We start from the raw sequence: 20,068 nt of genomic DNA on the forward strand, positions 1-20,068 counted from the left end.
TTGACATATTGTAATCACAAAATGGAAAATAAAATGATTTTTTTCTGCCTTTTTTTGTCTGGTCATTATTCAAATCTTGTTGGTCCCAGGCTCTGGTTGTCTTCTGATAACTTGCTTGCCAGGGTCTCCTTCTTTCTTCTTTCTCCGTGCTAATCATCCATCTGCCATCTTTGTCCTCCCCTTCCGTTTCCCTTCCCTAAAGGTCTGGCATCTTTCCTTTTTTTCGTTTCCATCCACAGATCCACCTTTTCTCAACTACCCTTTCATCTAGCATCTCTCCCTCCTTCCCAACTACCCTCCGATCCAGTATCCCTATCCCCCCTCCACACCATCTCTCCCTTTCTGTTCCTTCCCTCCCTAAATCCCATTGCCCATCATCTATCGCCCTCTCCTCTATTTTTAGACCCATTATTTCTTCCCCCCAAAGTCCGGCATATGCACATCTCTTTGAACCCTCCTTCACTCCATCCGTGTACTTTTACACCAGGGCCCATTCCCCTGAAGGTTTGTCCCCCCTTGAAGGCCTGCCTGTCTCCCCCTGAAGGCCTGTACAAACCCCCCCCCCCACAAAGGACTGCACTCCCCCGGAAGACCTGTACAACCCCCACACGAAGTACTGCACCCCCCCCCCCCCCGGAAAGTCTGTACAACCCCCCCCCCCCCCCATGAAGGACAGTACCCCCCCGGAAGGCCTGCGTGTTCCCTCTGGCCTCAATTTATCTAAATCCATCAGCCTGCATAAGATCGCTAGTGCTAGGGATCTTTGCAAGCTACCGTTGGGTCTTCCAAGCTGTCTTCTCTCTGCCGTGGTGCCGCCGCTCCTCTGACATCAGAGATGGGTGCGGGACCACAGCAGAGAGAAGACAGCTCAGAAGACCCGACGGTAGCTTGCAAAGATCACTAGCACTAGCGATCTTATGCAGGCTGATGGATTTAGGTAAATTTGATGCCGGGAAGCCAGACACTGCAGCGCTTTCCGACTGACTCCCCCTCGCCCTCTAAAGCAGGAGTGGCAGCGGCCGGCCAGCAAGAGCAGCGCTGCCGCTCCTGCTTTAGTGGGCGAGGGGGGAGGGTCCGACTCGGGAAGCAGATTTTTTATTGTTTTAAATCGATTCAAATCGGTTCACCCGAAGTGAATCGGTGAACCGATTCGAATTGTGAATCGGGCAGCACTAGTTACCACCATGGCCAGTGCTAAAAATCACGCTATGGTTTTATAAAAGAGGGGGGAGGTTAGTTAAGATGATACTTTGCTGACCATTCTTGTACTTTAGTAAGAGCTCTAGCCAATTTGTTTGACAGACTAAGTTCAGATCATCCGGGATTAGTAGAAAAATATCATCTGCATATGAGAATAGCCATCCTCCAGGGCTCAACATAATTGTGTTTAGAGTCGTCATTAAGAGGTTGTATAATAATGGTGAGATGCAAGATTCTTGCGGTACCCCACATGGTGGCATCCAGTAATCGAAGAAAGATCCATCTTTTAATACTCTGTATCGTCTGTTCTCCAGAAAGCCTTGGAATCATTATAGAACAGGTCCTGTAAGTCCTAATTCAGATAGTCTATTTAGCAACAAAGTATGGTTTACCGTGTCAGATACCGGAGAGCCATCCGAATGCACTAACAGCATTTGCCCACCCATCTAACCTTAGATACTAAGTCAACCAGACATGTCTCTCTACTGTGTGAGTTTCTGAACCAATGTTGAGATGAAGAGACAAGAAGCAGACCTTATTTGCTGTAAGCATGGACGTTGATACGCCACCATGAACATGCATCAAACTCTAGATCAAGGCTGCCCAAGTCGGTCCTTGATATCTACTGGCAGGCCAGGTTTTCAGGATATCCACAATGAATGTGCATGAGAGAGATTTGCAAATTGAGAAGGCAGTGCAGGCAAATCTCTCTCATGCATATTCATTGTGGATATCCTGAAAACCTGGCCTGCCAGTAGATCTCGAGGACCGGACTTGGGCAGCCCTGCTCTAGATCAACTAAATAATAGTAAATCTTAACATGTTCCTCATTTAATTTTAATTTCCCCCAGATCCTCAACGATACCATTCTGAGCTCGATAATCTCTCACTGCTCAAAGCTTGATGTATCTACTCGTCACTGGATCTTTTGTTAATGTGCAAATAATGCCGTTTACTTTAATCTTATATTATTAGGTAAAGTACTTAGCTACTTTACCTAATAATATAAGGTCTTGTCTACGCCAACATGTTCCACCTTAAAGTTTTTTCAAAGCTATCATCCCTAATTATTTGCTGTCAGCTTCTCCGACCACCATATCTAGCCAAGTTTTTCCACCTTCTCTCTAACAATTTTTCATTGACACATTACTTTTTTGCCTTTGTCTTTCTTTCTTTCTTTCTTTCTTTCTTTCTTTCTTTCTTTCTTTCTTTCTTTCTTTCTTTCTTTCTTTCTTTCTTTCTTTCTTTCTTCCTTCCTTCCTTCCTTCCTGCCCTTCCTCCTCAGAGTTTATACAGTCTGGCAGACTAGCCAAGGAAACGCAACACAAGTTTGCACATTTTATAAACATGAGAGACTGCCAAATTTGACGCATTTGCTGCTGAGATGACATTCTTCACAGAGTCCTGCTGAGCTCCTCGGCGCACTGACAGAGTAAGAGCTGGAATCAGTGCGAAAGCAGGGTATTTTGAGTGAGATTAGAAAACTGCTGTAATCCTAAACCTGACAGCTGGAATAAAATAATGCAGGTGATTTATGAGAGTGTCCAAATGGAAAAAATATAAAATTGGAATAGCACCAAACCAATATTCTTGAATATTAAGTGAGTCTGGCTGGAACCAAATCGGTGCATCTCAGAGAGCAGCAAGGAGCCTTGTGATATGACAGGGAAACACCCATGCTACAGTTTTACAAATAGTGCAGAAAAGGCCAGTAAATGTTGGTGGTAGTGCTGCCTGATTCAGGAAAAAAAATTTCTATTCGATTCAGCCTATTGAATCGATTTTTCGATTCGATTTTCCTGCCCAATTGGGTGTTTTTTTTAAAAAACATCCTGGTGGGTTTATTTTATAACTTCTTCACCCCCTTTGCCTTCTCCTAACCAAGCACTGTGGTATAAACAAAATAAACAACAAAAAAAAAACTTTTCCTCTCTCTATTAAATCCTAGCTCACGTTTGCAGTCCAACACCAGCCCTGGAAGGATACACATTTCAAATCTGATGTATTGTAATCACAAAACAGAAAATAAAATTATTTTTCCTACCTTTTGTTGGCTCTCCTTCTTTCTTCTTTCTCCGTGCTAACCATCCATCTTCCATCTCTGTCCTCCCCTTATGTTTCCCTTTCCTCTCCCAGAGGTCTGGCATCTTTCCGTTTTTTCATTTTCATCCCCCCGCAACTGCAGCGATGCACTCCCACCATATACAGATCCACCATCTCTCCTTTTCTCAACTACCCTTTCATCCAGCATCTATCTTCTGTGTCCCTGTCCCTATTCTCCTCTGCAGTACTGTCCCCATTCCTATGCTCCCTCCATGCCCAGCATCTTATCTCTCCCCATATCCAGCTTCTTTCTCTCTTCCTTACCTCTTGTATCCCCTTCCCCAGGTACAGGCTTTCTCCTACTATCACTCCTGCCATCCTGCACCCTGCCCACCTACTTTGGAGCAGTATCTGTCCCTCTTGTACCCTTCCCCTTGTGGTCTTCCATTTTTCTTTCCCTCTCTCCCCATTAGTCCAGCACCTCTCCTCTGCTCTACTCCCTCTCTTTTTGGTTTGGTCTCTCTCTTCCCTTCACTTTACCCCAGGTCTGGCATCTCCCCTTCTCTCTCTTACTCCTTCCTCCTCCTCCTTCTGCACAGGCCTGCCTTACTGCCCTGAAGGTCTGCTCCCCACCATGAAGACCTGTTCACCCCACGAAGGCCTGCTCCCTCCAGCAAAGCCTATTCCCCCCTGCTGCGAAGGCACATTTTCTCCTCCTCCCCGCTGTGAAGGCCTGCCCCCCCCTCCCGCCGCGAACGAACGCCTGCTCCCCCGCAGCCTGCACCTTCCCTGCTCTTACCTCCTTAAGGCTAATAGGGCAGTCTGCAGCTTGCTGGTCAGATAAGATAAGAATTGCCGCTGCTGGGTCAGACCAGTGGTCCATCATGCCCTGCAATCCGCTCACGTGGCGGCCCTCCAGTCAAAGACCAGCGCCCTAACTGACCATTTAAACCTACTCTCTGTTTGCTATGTATCTTTTTAAACAGATCTTAATTCATAATAGAACATTACCTCCTATCCCATAACTTTTTTAAAATTTCCTCAGAAGTCTTAGAAACATAGAAACATGATGGCAGATAATGGCCAAATGGCCCATCCAGTCTGCCCATCCACAGTAACCATTATCTCTTTCTCTCTTCGAGAGATCCCACGTGCCTATCCCAGGCCCTTTTGAATTCAGACAGTCTCTGTCTCCACCATCTCTTCCAGGAGACTGTGGAGACAGTAAGGTAATAACGCACCTATAAGGCCCAAGGCAGCTAGTTAACCCCATCCTAAGGCCCAGGCTCCCGTAATAAGGCAGCGGCACGGCTATAGAGCCCAGTATTGACCGGTGGTGACTCTCTGCAGTCTCAGTACATCTTCGGGGCTGACTGCTCCCTGCCTGCGCTGCAGCTCCTCCTCCTCGGTCCGTGGCGGCAGCGGGTTCCCGGAGGAGCTCCCGCCCTTCACCTGCATGTCCGCAGCACTCTCCAGTACCGGCTCCTGCGGCCTCCAGCTCCCGGTCAGAGTGTCGGCGGTACTGGGAGACGAGAAGCTCATCCTCCAGGCATGAACCTGCCTTCGGGGTAAGCTTTCCAGGGCTCGGGCCCAGCAGAGAGGATGCTCTCCCACTATAACACTCCGCCCTGTGTTATAGTGATCCCTGCAGCTGCCCTTGGTCCTCAGCGGCACGTTCTCTCTGCCGTGATCCTGCCCCTGACGTCAGAGCACGGGCAGGTTCGCGGCAGAAAGAACGTGCCGCTGAGGACCAAGGGCAGCTGCAGAGATCACTATAACACCAACGAGCCTGCAAGCTGCCCTATTACCCTAAAGAAGTAAGAGCAGGGAGGCAAGAGCGGGCAAGCTGGGGGAGGCCTTTCTGACCGACCCTCCCCCCTCAAGCAGGAGCAGCAGCGGATGGCCAGCAAGAGGCAGCGCTGCAGCTCCTGCTTTAGGAAGGCACGAGGGAAGGGTCGGCCATTGAATCGGGAGGCCGATTTTTTTAAAAAAATTGAATCGAATCGATTCACCTGATTTGAATCGGTGAATCGGGCAGCACTAGCATCCACTATCTGCAACTATTTCCTCCTTTCACTAAGAGATCCCATGTGCCTGATACTTTCTTGAATTCAGTCAGTCATTGTCTCCACCACCTCTACTGGGAGACTGTTCAACACATCTACCACCCTTTCTGTAAAAAAAAAAAAAATGTTTCCTTGGATTACTTCATTCCATTCCTTGGATGTTTCCTTGGATCCTCTCATTCTGTAATTTCCTTTCAGTTGATTTAATGTAAAGGCCACTACTCACAGTTTTCAAACTAGTGCTAATTGACACCTATTTTGTGTTTCTCCTTGGCAATGCTTTATGGGTCATTTCCCCAGAAACTAGGCACTGATTACTCGGTACCAAAATTATAAATTTAGTAAGACAGGCTAACTGCTCCAGACTAGTGCTGCCAGATTCAGGGAAAAACTTTTCAATTCGATTCAGCCTATTGAATTACTTTTTTTTCGATTTCGATTCACTTTTCCTGCCCAATTGGGTGTTTTGTGGTTTGTTTGTATTTTGTTTTTTCAAACGTCCTGGTGAATTTATTTTGTAGCCTCTTCACCCACCCCTTTGCCCTCTCCTACCCACGCTGGTGCTGTGGTGTAAACAAAAAAGACTTTTCCTGTCTCTGTTAGGTCCTAGCTCATGCTCACTGTCTAACACCAGCTCTGGCAGGATATACATTTCAAAGCTGACATTGTAATCACAAAACAGAAAATAAAGTTATTTTATCTACCTTTTCTTGTTTGGTCGTTATTAAAATCATGTTGGTCTGAGGCTCTGGTTTCTGTTTATCTTTTGTTAACTCACTTGCCAGAGTCTCCTGCCCATTTGACATGTTCTTCTTTCTCCATGCTCATCATCCATTTTTCATCTCTGTCCTCCCCTTCCCTCTCCCGAGGTCTGGCATCTTTCCTTTTTTTTGTCTCCTTCCCCACAGTCCTGCATTTCTGTAATGACCACTCCCTCTCCCCATGATCCTTCAGCAACCCTCCCCCACCCCAAGCGTTCCTCTTCTCCATGGGATCTGATAAGGCAGTAAACCTGCACTTTTCAGGCCACTGGCAGCATGAGTGAGGCTTTCCCTCTGCTACTTCTTCACGCCTAAGTGAGATCAGAAAGCATTAGCGGAGGGAAAGCTTCCAGCTACAGAAGGCAGTGTGTTTAAATCACTCAGGCTGCTGGTGGCCTGAAGAATGAAAGAGCGGCTGCAGTAATGGATCCCACCATTCCCAGATCCACCATCTCTCCTTTTCTCAACTACTCTTTCATCTAGCATCTCTCCCTCCTTCCCCACCGCCCCAGGGTCCACCATTTCTCCCTTTTTCTTCACAACTACTCTCCTATCCAGTATTTCTATCCCCCCGCTCTCTCCACACCATCCCTTGGCTCCAACTTCTTTCCCTTTCTTTTCCCTCCCTCCCTCCCACCATCTCTCTCCCTGTCCTCTGTTTTCAGACCCATTATTTCTTCCCCTTCACCTCTCCCCCCTTGCCCCTCCTTTAGTCCAGCAATTGCCCCTCTCTCTGGCCTCTCTCCCTCCAACCACTACTACACCATGGGGATCTCCGAAGGCCGACATGTTTCCCCCTTCTCTCCATCGTCATCCTCCTGGCCCCCCGGTCTCGCTTTAAAAACTAATTATGGCCTGCAGAGGATCGCTGGTGCTGTAGCAATTTTAGCATGCTGCCAGCGGCCTCTGCCACACGTTTCCTCTGCGGTGGTCCTGCCCCTTCTCTGACATGATGTCCTATTTTGCTCTGAGATGGCCCGCTAAAGAGGCCGACAGCAGCCTGCTAGAATCGGTACAGCCCAAGCAATCTTCTGCAGGCCACAATTTTTTAAAGTGAGACAAGAGGCTAAGGGGAAGCCAGACATGGGTGGAAGGAAGGGGAAAACATGGCGGACTTCGGGGAGCCCCCCTTAAAGCCACAGGGCCATTGGTAACTTACCACATGAGATTCCAAAATTATTGGGGGTGCTCGGGCACCCACAGTGCTGGCACCTATGCCCCTATGCAGCACTTCCTGACCTCCACCCCCCACCATGAGCTCCGACATCGGACCTCCTAAAGCAGGAGTAGCAGCGGCAGTGGATAGGCAGCAAGAGGCAGCGCTTAGGACAGGCTTTTCGCTGCCACTTTTGCTTTAAGAGACCCGAAGGTATGTGAGGAGGAGGATTGCTCATTGAATAAGCGAGCCTGATTTTTAAAGAAAATGAATCGATTTGAATCGGTTAATCGGGCAGTACTACTCCAGACACCCCGCATTCACCATTCCCTTTTCTTGGCGTTTGAGCGGTTCAGCAGCTTTCTTTCTGAACAAACTCCTAACCATATAAGTGACTTCCAAGGGGTGCACCCCTTTAGATCTCTTCTTTGGATTGATGCCAAGCAGACTTAACACATTCACTCATTCACGTTTAGACATGCCCTACAGATTTGCATTTGTTACATCACCTTAAAAAATTAAATGCACGTTAAGCTACAGATATGCTAAAAATCTAATACATGCTTAAAAAGTTTTATTAAAATGGGTGAAACTAAACTAAACTTAAAAAAAAAAAGTCTGAAAACTGGAAGGGGAAGCCCAAATGCGCTGAAAATATTTGACCTATTCACATCCCTGACATACATCATTATACATGTATCCCCTAGGAAGCTCAGGGGATACATTGGGGCTCAGGGCAGTACCAGCTGCATTGATTTTTGCCCCTTGAGAGTGATATACTGTAACGTGTAATGTGAATTTATGCTACTGCTCAAGAGGGGTTATAGATTCATGTCATCGAGGCCATGTTTCAAAAAAGATGCATACCCCCTTTTTCAGGGAAATATGCTTCTTTCTTGCTATATCAAAAGGTGGATTATAACTGGGTGCCTGCATGCTTTGGTAAGTAGTACTGTATATTTACTGTATGATTGTCAGTAACTGTTATGTTGGTCATGAGATATCATTGGTACGAATTCACATACCTGTAATGGCCTGTAACACAATGTAGTATGTCAAAAATATAAATTTTCAAATTACCTTTCTCCCACCTTCCCCATTTTCTCAAGGAAGCCACAGTTTTGTTTTTTTTTAGAAAAAGGGTGCAGCTAGAGATGTAGTTACAAAGTCCTACTTATGTAAATAGATGACCAATTTTAAAATCGGGTAGCCAAGTTAATTTGATCTAACAAAATTTGCAGAGGCAAGTGGCACTACAAGATTATGGCGGTATAGAAAAATAAAGTTATTATTATTATTATATAGCCTAACCAATTTAATTGAGGCGTGAGCTTTCGAGGACTACCGTCCACTTTCAAATGGCTAGTGGTCCTAATTGGTTAGTCATAAGGTGCCACCTTCCTCTTTTAATTATGTAAATGAATGTAGATAATGCTTTGTTTATTGTAGTTAATTTCAGTATTAGCTACTTTTCCTATCTTTCATTCAAAGGAGAGGCCTTGAAAACCATGATGCCTAAAAATATCAGTTGTCTTTACCCTGCATTTTAGGTTTGCGATATTTTAGTATTTTATTTTCAATACCTGATTGTAACATGTCATAGTTTCATAAAAATTTGATGGAACGCTTCTCCTGGGATACAAAGCATTGTAGATTTTAAAAAATTTAGTATAAATTGTGAACAAACAACAATTATGGACACAGACTTTCCAAGACTGACATACGAGGTTGAAGTTGCGACTTGTAAACAATAGGATAGAAGGGGAAGAACTACAATTTATTAAAAAAAAGCACATAAATGGGAAGAATAACAGGGGGGAATGTGTCAGGTCAGGTACTAATAAAATAAATATATGTATGTGATAAATCAATTGTAGGCGCTCATGACTTGTGGATTTCTCTCCTTGCTTGATTTTAGTTAGACCAATCAGAGGAACCGGAGCAAGAAGTAACTGCAGTGGCAGCCCCTCCACAGCTGAGCCCTAAAAGAGGAAGGCCAGGTGGGCTTTTCCCCTTGTTGTGATAGTTCATTATATATATAAATATATTTGAGGGGGGAAGTGAGAAGGGAAGTGGTAGAGTTATGATTCTTTCTTTTTTTTTTTTTTGAGCTCCCAATGTGATAAATTATGTTACATATCTGCTGCACCACTTTCCAGCAGTGGGTGCATTCCTAGGACCAAACTGATAAAAGAAAAGGCAAGAAAGCAAAACAAGAGAATGAAGAAAGAGAAAAAGTTTTGTTCATTTTTTAGCTAAGCTCATATTCTAATTAGTAGTCAAAAGTTCACACACAGAACCACGTTTCAATGCCTATCTTGAATTTAGCATAAAAGGATTCCAGCTTGAGGCCAAAAATCAACAAAGTCATAAGAACTTAAAAATAGCCATACTGTGTCAGACCAATGGTCCATCTAGCCTAGTATCCTATTTCTATAGGGGTCAATCCAGATCACAAGTACCTGGCAGAAATCCAAATAGTAGCAACATTCCCTGCTGCTAATCCCAGGACAAGCAGTGGCCTTCCCTCATGTCAATCTCAATAGCAGACTATGGACTTTTCCTTCAGAAACTTGTCCAAACCTTTTTTTAAACCCATCTATGTTAACCACTTACCACATATTTCCTATTTGTTTTTAAATGTATTTCCCTGTAACTTCATTGAGTGTCTTTGTAATCTTTGATAGAGTAAAGAATATATTCTCTTTTACCCGTTCTACACCAGTCAGAGTTTATAGACTTCAATCATATTTCCTTTCGGCTTTCTCTCTTCCAAACTGAAAAGCCCTAACCTCTTAGGGCTCCTTTTACAAAGGCGCATTAGCGGTTTAACATGCGTAATAACGCGCGCTAAACTGCCGGCTGTGCTAGCTGCTACCGCCTCCTCTTGAGCAGGCAGTAGTTTTTCGGCTAGCATGGGGGGTAAGTGCGTGATTAAAAGTCGCGCACGCTAAAGCTGCTAACGCGGTTTCGTAAAAGGAGCCCTTAGTCTTTCCTCATACAAAAGGAGTTCCATCCCCGTTATCATCTTAGTCGCTCTTCTTTGAGCCTTTTCTAATTCTAGTGTATCTTTTTTGAGATACGGTGACCAGAATTGAATACAATACGCAAGGTGAGGTCACACCATGAATCAATTGAGGCATTACAATATTTTTGGTCTTATTTACCATTCCTTTTTGAATAATTTTTAGCATCCAGTTTGCTTTTTTTGGCTACGACTACAACTTTGGGCAGAAAGTTTCAGCGTATTGTCTATGGTGACACCTAGATCTTTTTCTTTTGTGTAGGCAAAGTCAACAGTACCCTGAAATTGGAGAAACAGATTAAAGGTGTTTTTTTGACTGGCTTTCTGTGTAGTAGTTGGGATATAAGTGTATGTTGGTATGAGCTATGGTTCAGGAGGGGGGGAAGGTGTGACTCACTGGTAGAACTGCTGCCTCTGCATCCAGAGGTTGTGAGATGAAATCCTAGTGCTGCTTCTTGTGACCCCAGGCAAGTCAATCAGTCCTCCAGTGCCCACTGCTTTGAATGTCACAAAAAGGCGGTATTCAAGTTCCCATTCCCTTTTGAGTTGAATTTTAAAAAAAGAAAAAAGTGTGTGTTTGTGTCCGGTTGGTCACATTCCCCTGATTCAAGGCTCAAGATCACATAGATCAGGGGTATCAAAGTCCCTCCTCGAGGGCTGCAATCCAGTCGGGTTTTCAGATTTTTCCCAATGAATATGCATGAGATCTATTTGCATGCACTGCTTTCATTATATGCTAATAGATCTCATGCATATTCATTGGGGAAATCCTGAAAATCCGACTGGATTGCGGCCCTAGAGGAGGGCCTTTGACACCCCTGACATAGATGGAGAGAAAGCCTCTACATGCTGGAGTGAGATCCAAGAATTGGTGGTGCTGCAAGTAGGCAAGTTCAATCAGGACTTGCCTGGGGACCTGTAAGGAGGGGAAAACAGATACTTGGGTGCTCTAGGACAGAACAGCCTGTCCCCTAACTACATGAAAGGAGCCTTGGCACAGAGACTTAGAAGTAAGCTTCCCTGTGACATGCCCACACTGGCATGCACCTGAAGCGATGCAACTTTAGTATAGTAGGTTAACGTTTCTCCAATTTTGGTCTTATTGGAGGACCTATGTTATGGGGAAAAAGAATTTAAAGGTTAAATTGTCGTCTCGTAGATCATCGCTATGCATTCAGAGAACCATGGATATACATGTTTAGTTACTCCTAAACTCAATGTATATAATGGAAAAACAGATAACTGGGAAGTATTTAATCTCTAACACTAGAACCTCACTACCTCCTCTTACAAAGAGAAGATTGTGGGCCAGTGTGAAATTCTAGGGCGAGTTCTTTTGGTGGTTGTTTTTTTTATTAAGTTTCTATTCAAATTGCTCCATGAAATTCTTGTTAGGTGAGGGGGGGGGGTGTTTCCTTCCCTTCCCAAGATTATTTCAGTAGCTTTGGGGGTAGTAGTTTGGTACTGTGTCATTAATGCAGGGATTTGCTGAACAGTTGACTACTTTTTCAGTGAGACAGTAACTAAGCTTAAAGATCATGATAAGAGGATTGGGCATTTGGAGGTCCAGGTATCCAAACTGGGTTCTCATGTATACTCTTTGAGAACAATACGGATGGCTAATACAAATTCTCTACTTTGACTGGGTCAATGTAAAGTGGTTGGTGGAATAAACATCGAATTTTCTACTTTTCCAAAGACTCATTGTCACTTTTAGAATTGTATATAATTGTAAAATATATTTTTGTAATGTTTTGAAATTTCCAGTAGCGGAAATCATAGGGTTCCTTTTACTACGGTGCGCTAGCGTTTTTAGCGCACGCAAACCACACGCTAAACGAAAAGTACTAACACAAGCTCTATGGAGGCGTTAGCGTCTAGCGCACGCTGAAACCACTAGCGCACTTTAGTAAAAGGAGCCCATAGTCATTTGTAAAATATATTATACTTAACAGGCTAAAAACGCTCTTGATAGTAATCCTTTTTTAAAACAGTCTAATTGACTGCTTGCTTTTTTTTTTTTGAGTCTTCTCTAGATATACAAGTGTTGCTCTTCTGGTCTCAATTGTTGCTGATCCAACAAGACTAATTTTTTTTTGTGTGGTAGAAAAAATATAAATACACACACATTTCTTTTGTTTGAAAATAAGATTTTAGATTTATTTATTTACCTGCCCTTTTATAAAACTGTAGCGTGGTTTTTATTGCCAGTCGTGGTAGTAACAGCTCCATCGCTTATAGGAATTCTATGAGCATTGGAGCTGTTACCACTGCGGCCGGCGCTAAAATCTATGCTACGGTTTTGTAAAAAGGGTGGAGGGGTTAATGAATGAATAAATAAATTTAAAATCTTATTTTCAGAAGAAAGATATGAGTGTGTGTGTTTATATTTTTTCTACCATAAAAAAAAATCTGTTCCCCAAAGGGCAATGAAGATATGAAGGTAACGTGTAATTCAGTGAAAGCTAGAGGTGTGCATGGGAATGGGAACAATGGGGGTAAGGAGAAAAAAATTCATTACTACCTTAGGGATGGGAGGGGCATACTAAAAGTAAATGGGAACAGAAGGGGATAGGTTGGTAGTGGATGGAGACCAGATTATGTCCCCCGTGTGCCCCTTGACATGGAAGCTTGACACCAACTGCTGAGGTTAATAAAATCAAATGAGGAGCTCACCTTGATAAAACTGGTGCAATTTTGACAAATGAGGGAGACTATTTGATAAACAGGTGAAAATTATTCATTTATTTTGTTTTGAGCAGTTTGTCAGAGTATAATCTCCACCAAGCTAGTCTCATGTATGAGATTGATAATTCTGCTTTCATATTAGCTGCATATCGAGATGAGGTCTGGATAGATTGCACAGATCATAATCTGATTTTTAAAATCTCTCATGGACTCCAGCCATCAAAAACTAAAGTTCATCTGAGCAATCTCCCCAGTGAAGTAAGCAAGCTTATAACATTGTGCAAGGAAGTGGTAACAAACTGTTTACTGAAGAAAATGCTTAGTGGTGTCAGCTTGATGAAACAGCATTCCGTTAACATTGAAATCATTAGCAGAGAATATGGAGAAGCTGCATGAAATTGACATTGAACCAGATGCAAACAAGCTGTTCCTGGCCAAATTGTGCACAATTGATGGCTCCTTGCTAGTAGAAATTGTTATGGTGTTGGAACCGTTTGACAGCGCTACAAAAGTACTGTTGACATATGCCAAATCTTCGCTACATTTGATGGTCCCAACAAAATATCAGTTGAAATGGCATCTGATGTTTGCAAGCTCGGACAGACTTGTAATAGCATCCTTAAAGAATCATCTTGCAAATCATCTGGATCATCATTTTACAGTTACAGCGACGCACTTGGCAGCAACATTGCTGGATCCAAGGCCAATGGGTCGTTTAGATCTGATAACAATTGAAGGGATGAATAGTGAGAAAGTCTGCAAATACTAACAGCAGATCAAGCTTGCTAGACCAACAACAAAATGTCCAAAACAAGGAGGACCTGAGGCTGATTATTTTTGTTTGTTTGGAGAGCTAGGAATCAGCTTCAGTGATTGACAAACTGGATGCATACGTATTGAACTCAGACAAATAATTCTGCTCATCTTACTACCTATTGGCAACAGAGGTCCCATATGTGGTCAAAACTAACATGTGTTGCTTGTTCTGTGCTTCAAAATCCTGCCAACAGCACATAAGAGCATTCTTTCAGGACAAAAAAAAATTAAGGAACAGAGAATGGAACCACGAAGGAAACGGTGGGACCGTTGGATGACCATGGAATAAAGGGAGTGCTAAAGGAGGACAAAGCAATACCCGACAAACTGAACATATTTTTTGCGTCTGTGTTTACCGAAGAGGATATACACAGCATACTGGAACCCATCAGGCTATATGCTGGAAACGAAGATGGGAAACTGACAGGGTTGATCATCCAGTCTAGAAGAGATATGCAGGCAGATTGATAGGCTTAAGAGCGATAAATCCCCGGGACCGGATGGCATCCATCCGAGGGTCATCAAGGAACTGAAAGGGACTATAGCTGAACTGCTTCAACTAATAGCCAATCTGTCGATCAAATCGGGAAAGATTCCAGGAGACTGGAAGGTGGCGAATGTTACGCCGACCTTCAAAAAAGGTTTGACCTCAGTACCGGGAAAGATGGTAGAGGTGCTGATAAAGAACCACATCATTGATTACCTTGACAGACATGGTCTGATGAGGACCAGCCAGCACAGTTTCAGCAAAGGCAGATCTTGTTTGACGAACTTGCTGCACTTCTTCGAGGGAATAAACAGGCAGATAGACAAGGGCGACCTAGTTGACATTGTATATCTGGATTTTCAGAAGGCGTTCGACAAGGTTCCGCATGAACGACTACTTCGGAAAATTGTGAGCCATGGAATCGAGGGTGAAATACTCACGTGGATTAAAAACTGGCTGGAGCATAAGAAACCAGAGAGTGGGGGGTAAATGGATAATACTCGGACTGGAAGAGCGCCACCAATGGGGTACTGCAGGGCTCGGTGCTTGGACCCATGCTCTTCAACATCTTTATAAATGATCTGGACATTGGTACGACAAGTGAAGTGATTAAATTTGCAGGCGATACAAAGTTATTCAGAATAGTGAAGACACAGGGGGATTGCGAAGAACTGCAACGTGACATAATCAAGCTCAAGAAATGGGCATCGACATGGCAAATGAGGTTCAACGTGGATAAGTGTGAAGTGATGCATGTCGGTAACAAAAATCTCATGCACGAATACAGGATGTCCAGGGCAGTACTTGGAGAGACCTCTCAGGAAAGAGACTTGGGAGTTCTGATCGAGAAGTCAATGAAGCTGTCCGCGCAATGTGCGGCGGCGAAAAGGGTGAACAGAATGCTAGGAATGATTGAGAAGGGGATCATGAACAGATCGAAGAGGGTTATCATGCCGCTGTACCGGGCCATGGTGCACCCTCACCTGGAATGCTGCATCCAGCACTGGTCGCCTTACATGAAGAAGGACACAGTACTACTCAAAAGGGTCCAGAGAAGAGCAACTAAAATGGTTAAGGGGCTGGAAGAGTTTCCGTACAGTGAAAAATTGGAGAAACTGGGCCTCTTCTCCCTTGAAAAGAGGAAACTGAGAGGGGCCATGATCAAAACATTCAAAATACTGAAGGGAATAGACTTAGCAGATAAAGACAGATTGTTCACCCTCTCCAAGGTAGGAAGGTAGGAAATCCCTGGAATGCCATCCCGAAGGAGGTGGTGGAGAGGAAAACAATGATGGAATTCAAAAAAGTGTGGGATAAACACAGAGAATCTCTAATTAGAAAACAAATGGTATAAATGAAAGAACCTAAGGCTGGTATTGGACAGACTTGTACAGTTTGTGTCCCATATATGGTGATTCGGTGTAGGATGGGCTGGGGAAGGCATCAATGTGAACTCCACTAACTTGGAACATGAAGACGTTATAGGCCAGACTTTACAGTAGATATCAACAGGATGGTTGGATAGGCTGGAGTGAGCTTAGATGGCAACTTCCGCCGTTGGAACCTAGGATAATATCATGTGGACTTTAGAATATGGCCCCAAAATATCAAAGAAGAGACAAGTTAATTTAATCATGCATTTTTAATAAGAATAACTAATGGGAAGATTGGATGGATCCTTCAGTCTTTATTTGCCATCATTTACTATGTTACTATGGAATAGAATATACAGGAGTCAGGTCGGGATGGGAGCCAAATTGTCCTTGTGCACACCTCTAGTGCAAACACTATGTATTAACATTTAGCATAACCTTTTCTGTGATTTATTGTCAAATTATTGCTGTCATATAAACAGAACAGATACTTCAGTGGCATTCAGATGAAGAGGTTCTAAAATAAGATTCTTTTGGAGTTGAATGAGGGTATTGTTAGAGGTTGCAATAGCTTGGTTTAGCCTAGGGGTTCTCAACCCAGTCTTCAGGACACACCTAGGCAGTCAAATTTTCAGGAAATCCACAATGAATATGCATGAGATAGTGCTGAGAATTGGGTTGAGAACCCCTGGTTTAGGCTCTTGATGTATTATAATTAGGGCGTCTAATTTTAGGTTTAACCAGAAAAAAGATGTGGTAAATAAACAGAAAAAACATCACCTAGTACAACTCTCACCCCTCTCCTGGCTTGTCTTATACCCTACACTCTGTTTTTGTGCCTTTTCTTTGCTAATGACTCCTATGTGACACACATGTGCTTATTTAATTCCACCAGAAGAGGAACCCAGCAGTACCTGTGGCGTGAAAACAAATGCTGTTATCTTGATTGGCTGGAAAATAAACACCTAAATTTACCATTGATAAGTACCTAAGAACATTTTCTTGTACATTTTCTACACATTTTCTCTCTGTAGTGGGTACTGTATGCAACACAAAGTGTGTTATTTCTTTGATGGGATTTTTTTTCCCTTTTCCTTTTTATGGTTCTAGATTTTCTATATTTTCATTTTGGATTTACCTTTGATGTAAAATTATATTGAAATAATAATAAAATCACAGAGATGGGGTATACGTCAGCTGTGTTGCCACCTTGTACCGAAGTTGTTGAAAGGCAGACTTCGGTAAAAAGTACAGTTGTGTTGAGCACTGATATAACTAACAATTTATGACTTTTATAACCTCAGCTGCCACTGCAGAGTCCAAGGTTTCAAAACCTCGAGGGAGACCCAGACTCATGAAGCCACCTTCCTCCTCAGACAGTGATGTGTGAGTTTTGCTTTCTTGTATGTATATTTTACAGAAGTATACTTTGGAAATTTGTGCTCCATAAATTTTATGTTTTTATCCTACTTTCTAAACTGTGTGGTATCAAGTTACACTTCTCAAGCATTCCTCAAGCAACAGTTTGACTAAAAGTGGTTTACATCTAACAAAATGAAATAATCAGTTGAGTCAGGCACACAGGCAGGTGATGCCATCTGGTGGCACTGGAACAGAAAAGCTCTTCAAGAGCTCAGAACTAGTATAAAGATCTGGACATGCATTGCAGTTTCCTCAGTCTCTCAATTTTTCCCCACTATTAACAAAAACAGTTTGCTTGTAATTCAAGAGATTTTTCACCTTTGCATGTGTCTGACTTTTTTTGCAGTTTTTCTCTTTCCTAAAAAAATGATTGTTTTGTTAGGGTTTTTATTCTCTGAAGATGCTCCAGCCTTATCCACAACATGGGAGAAAGATCTAGAACTTCAACACCCACTCCAGAAGCCTTATTTGTCTGCCACAGTGCTTGCAGTCAGCCTGGATGTCCTATTGAGCCAAGAAGGACCACCTGAACTGATTCTGCAGAGAAGAGACTCCTAGGAAGAAAGGACACAATCTTTGCAGAAGCTGATTGACTCTGCATATTCTAACAAATTCTCCTTAGTGGAAGTTGCCTCTGTTCCCTGCAAAGTGACTTGAAGAGTCCAGCTGCAAAAATTCTTCCAAATTAGCTTGACCATCCTTGGGGTTTCCCAGACCCAAAGTAAGCTCCAACCTGCATGCTTGTACAGGCCTGAGATAAAAAGGATCTTTGAAAGTTCTTTCAGAGCACTGGAGAAGCACAGACTTTTTGGCAAATAAGTTGTTTGAAGTGCTTCACTTAAGCAACGCTGTGTCCTGCACTATCAAAGAGTTTCTGTCCAGGAAGTAGCATTGTTCCGTCTCTTCCTTGTTTGTGCAGACATCTTAATTCTCACAGATATACCAGTGCACAATTCATTTTGCATCAACAGCACATACACAACATACGTGTCCTCTTTCTCCCTGTTAACAGTCATCCCTTCTACTGTGGTTGACCATTCAACCTCACATAGCATCAACTCCAGCTCTAGGTACAGTAGCCAGTGAGTTGTCTTCATCTGTTTTGCTTCCTCTTCTGGAGCACAGCTTCATTCCCACAAACAATGGTCAACAATTGTAAGGGCTACTGTTAAAAAAAATAAAATAAATAAATCTGTCAACTGTTTAACATAAGTAGTCCAGTATAATGCCATCTTAATTGACAGCTGTTGCTCCGGCACAAAGAGAGGCTTGTTCATCTCAAGGTCTGGATACCCCCCTCCTCTCGGCTCAAAGTATTCTCTCAAGCTGTCCTAGCAGACTACGCAGATCTGGATTTTCTTCCTTTTGGAATCTTCATTAGCAGGAGAATACTGTACAGGAATTTCCTCTGATTATATCTTGTGTAAGATCAGCCCCTTATGAATGTTATATCTTATTTGAGATTTGTACAAATGGAAATAGAAACACATTTGGTTTGTTTTTGGTCTCTCAAACTTCATAAATGCCCCCCAAACCACACACTTATCTTAATTTGTAATCTCCTGCAAGAGCGGCAGCTTTGTATGTGACAATTCCCACTAAGCATTCAGTCTATCAAAAAAGATGGATTTAAATGCAAGGTTCAACCAACACATGTTTTTTGTCAAGTTCAGCTTTCTTATTCTTCAGTTGTAGTTGAGTTGGTAGTGAAGAAGGCAAAGAAGGGCAGGTTCTTAGTCCACTTAGCATTACTCTCTGGGATACTTCTTTATCTACCTGCATTTCAGTTTATCAACTTCATATGATTTAATATGTAATATGTGCTTACCATTTTTGAGAGGGTTTAAGGTGATTTATCCAGCCTATCTACATAGTCACAGTTTGACCCAGCAGCTGTCTTGGCTGAAGCAGATGAGTGTTTTCCAATTACTTTTCAAACAACCAGGCCTCAGCAGGTTTTGAAATCTAAGGTAGTTTGCCTCACATCTAATTACAGTAGGCAAAAAAAAATTCCACAAGAAAGGAGGGGCCAGATTAAAAAGTTGTCTTTTAAAGGACAATTTTAAAGGATGATCTTAACACAGTTCATTTAGCTCTAATTTATTCAGTGCTAAACAATAAGGGGGATAGAACACCTTCCTTATGAAAAAAAAGGTTAAATAGGCTTGTGATCGTCAGCTTGTAGAAAAGATAACTGATAAGGTTATAACAAATTTATATAATCATGAGTGGGTTGGAACAGTTTTTAACCTTTCAAACAACAACAAAAGTTCAAGAGGATGCTCACAAAGCTAATGACTAGAACATTAAAAACAAACTATAGAAAGTCCTTTTTTTCCCCAAAAAGAACCTAATTAAATTGTGAAATCTATTATAGGAGGGTGTAGTAAAGGTGACCAACAATGGAATTCAGAAGAGTTGCAGACAAATTCTTGGAAGAAAAAGTATATAAAATTAGCCAGGTAGACTTGAGAGAGCCTTTGCTTATCCCTGAAAATGAGGTATCAGAAATAGATCTCTGTTGCTCTGTGGTAAGGGAGGTACCAGGGAGCCTTGTGAGAATAGGAGATGGGTTTAGTGGTTAGAAGGGCAAGGGCACGGTACGTGGATTCGGAAAAAGTCACCCAGTTGTGCCAGATTGAGTCAGGGTTCGTGTGAGTGGGAAGGGAGGGAGTTTGTTGAGAAACTGGGACCAGAATAGTTCATTTGAGATCTTTTTGCGGTAGGTGATGGAGTTTGTGGCACGGGTTGGGGTATCAAGGGCTGACATGAAGACAGGGAAGCAGAAAGAGCCTAGGAGGTGATCCGACCAGGGGACATGTTCCCAACGGGTCGTATCTGTGGAAGTTTTATGCTCAGTCAGGTCAAGAAAGCTAATGATGTCAATGGAGTGCCCCTTTTCATGGGTAGAGGTGGGTGGGGAAGCAGTGAAGCCTAAGGAGGTGAGAAAGTCTTTGAACTCAGTTGAGTCATTGTTGGTGTTGTCGTCTAGGTGAAGGTTTATGTCACCTATGATCAGTAGTCTTTGGAA

At 43.0% G+C, this 20,068-nt stretch overlaps 1 protein-coding gene across 6 annotated transcripts in view; it reads left to right on the forward strand.

Annotated features, from left to right (window-relative positions):
* The window catches only part of PSIP1 (PC4 and SFRS1 interacting protein 1), a 172,293-nt gene that overhangs the window by 89,764 nt on the left and 62,461 nt on the right, over window positions 1-20,068 (forward strand). For all 6 annotated transcript variants that reach the window (XM_033919071.1, XM_033919099.1, XM_033919109.1 and 3 more), the window contains 2 exons: window positions 9,145-9,226; window positions 16,920-17,001. In XM_033919071.1, coding sequence (XP_033774962.1) covers window positions 9,145-9,226; window positions 16,920-17,001 — 164 coding nt within the window. The remainder of the gene's footprint in view (window positions 1-9,144; window positions 9,227-16,919; window positions 17,002-20,068) is intronic.

This window comes from Geotrypetes seraphini, chromosome 1 (assembly GCF_902459505.1).
Source record: "Geotrypetes seraphini chromosome 1, aGeoSer1.1, whole genome shotgun sequence".
NCBI lineage: Eukaryota > Metazoa > Chordata > Amphibia > Gymnophiona > Dermophiidae > Geotrypetes > Geotrypetes seraphini.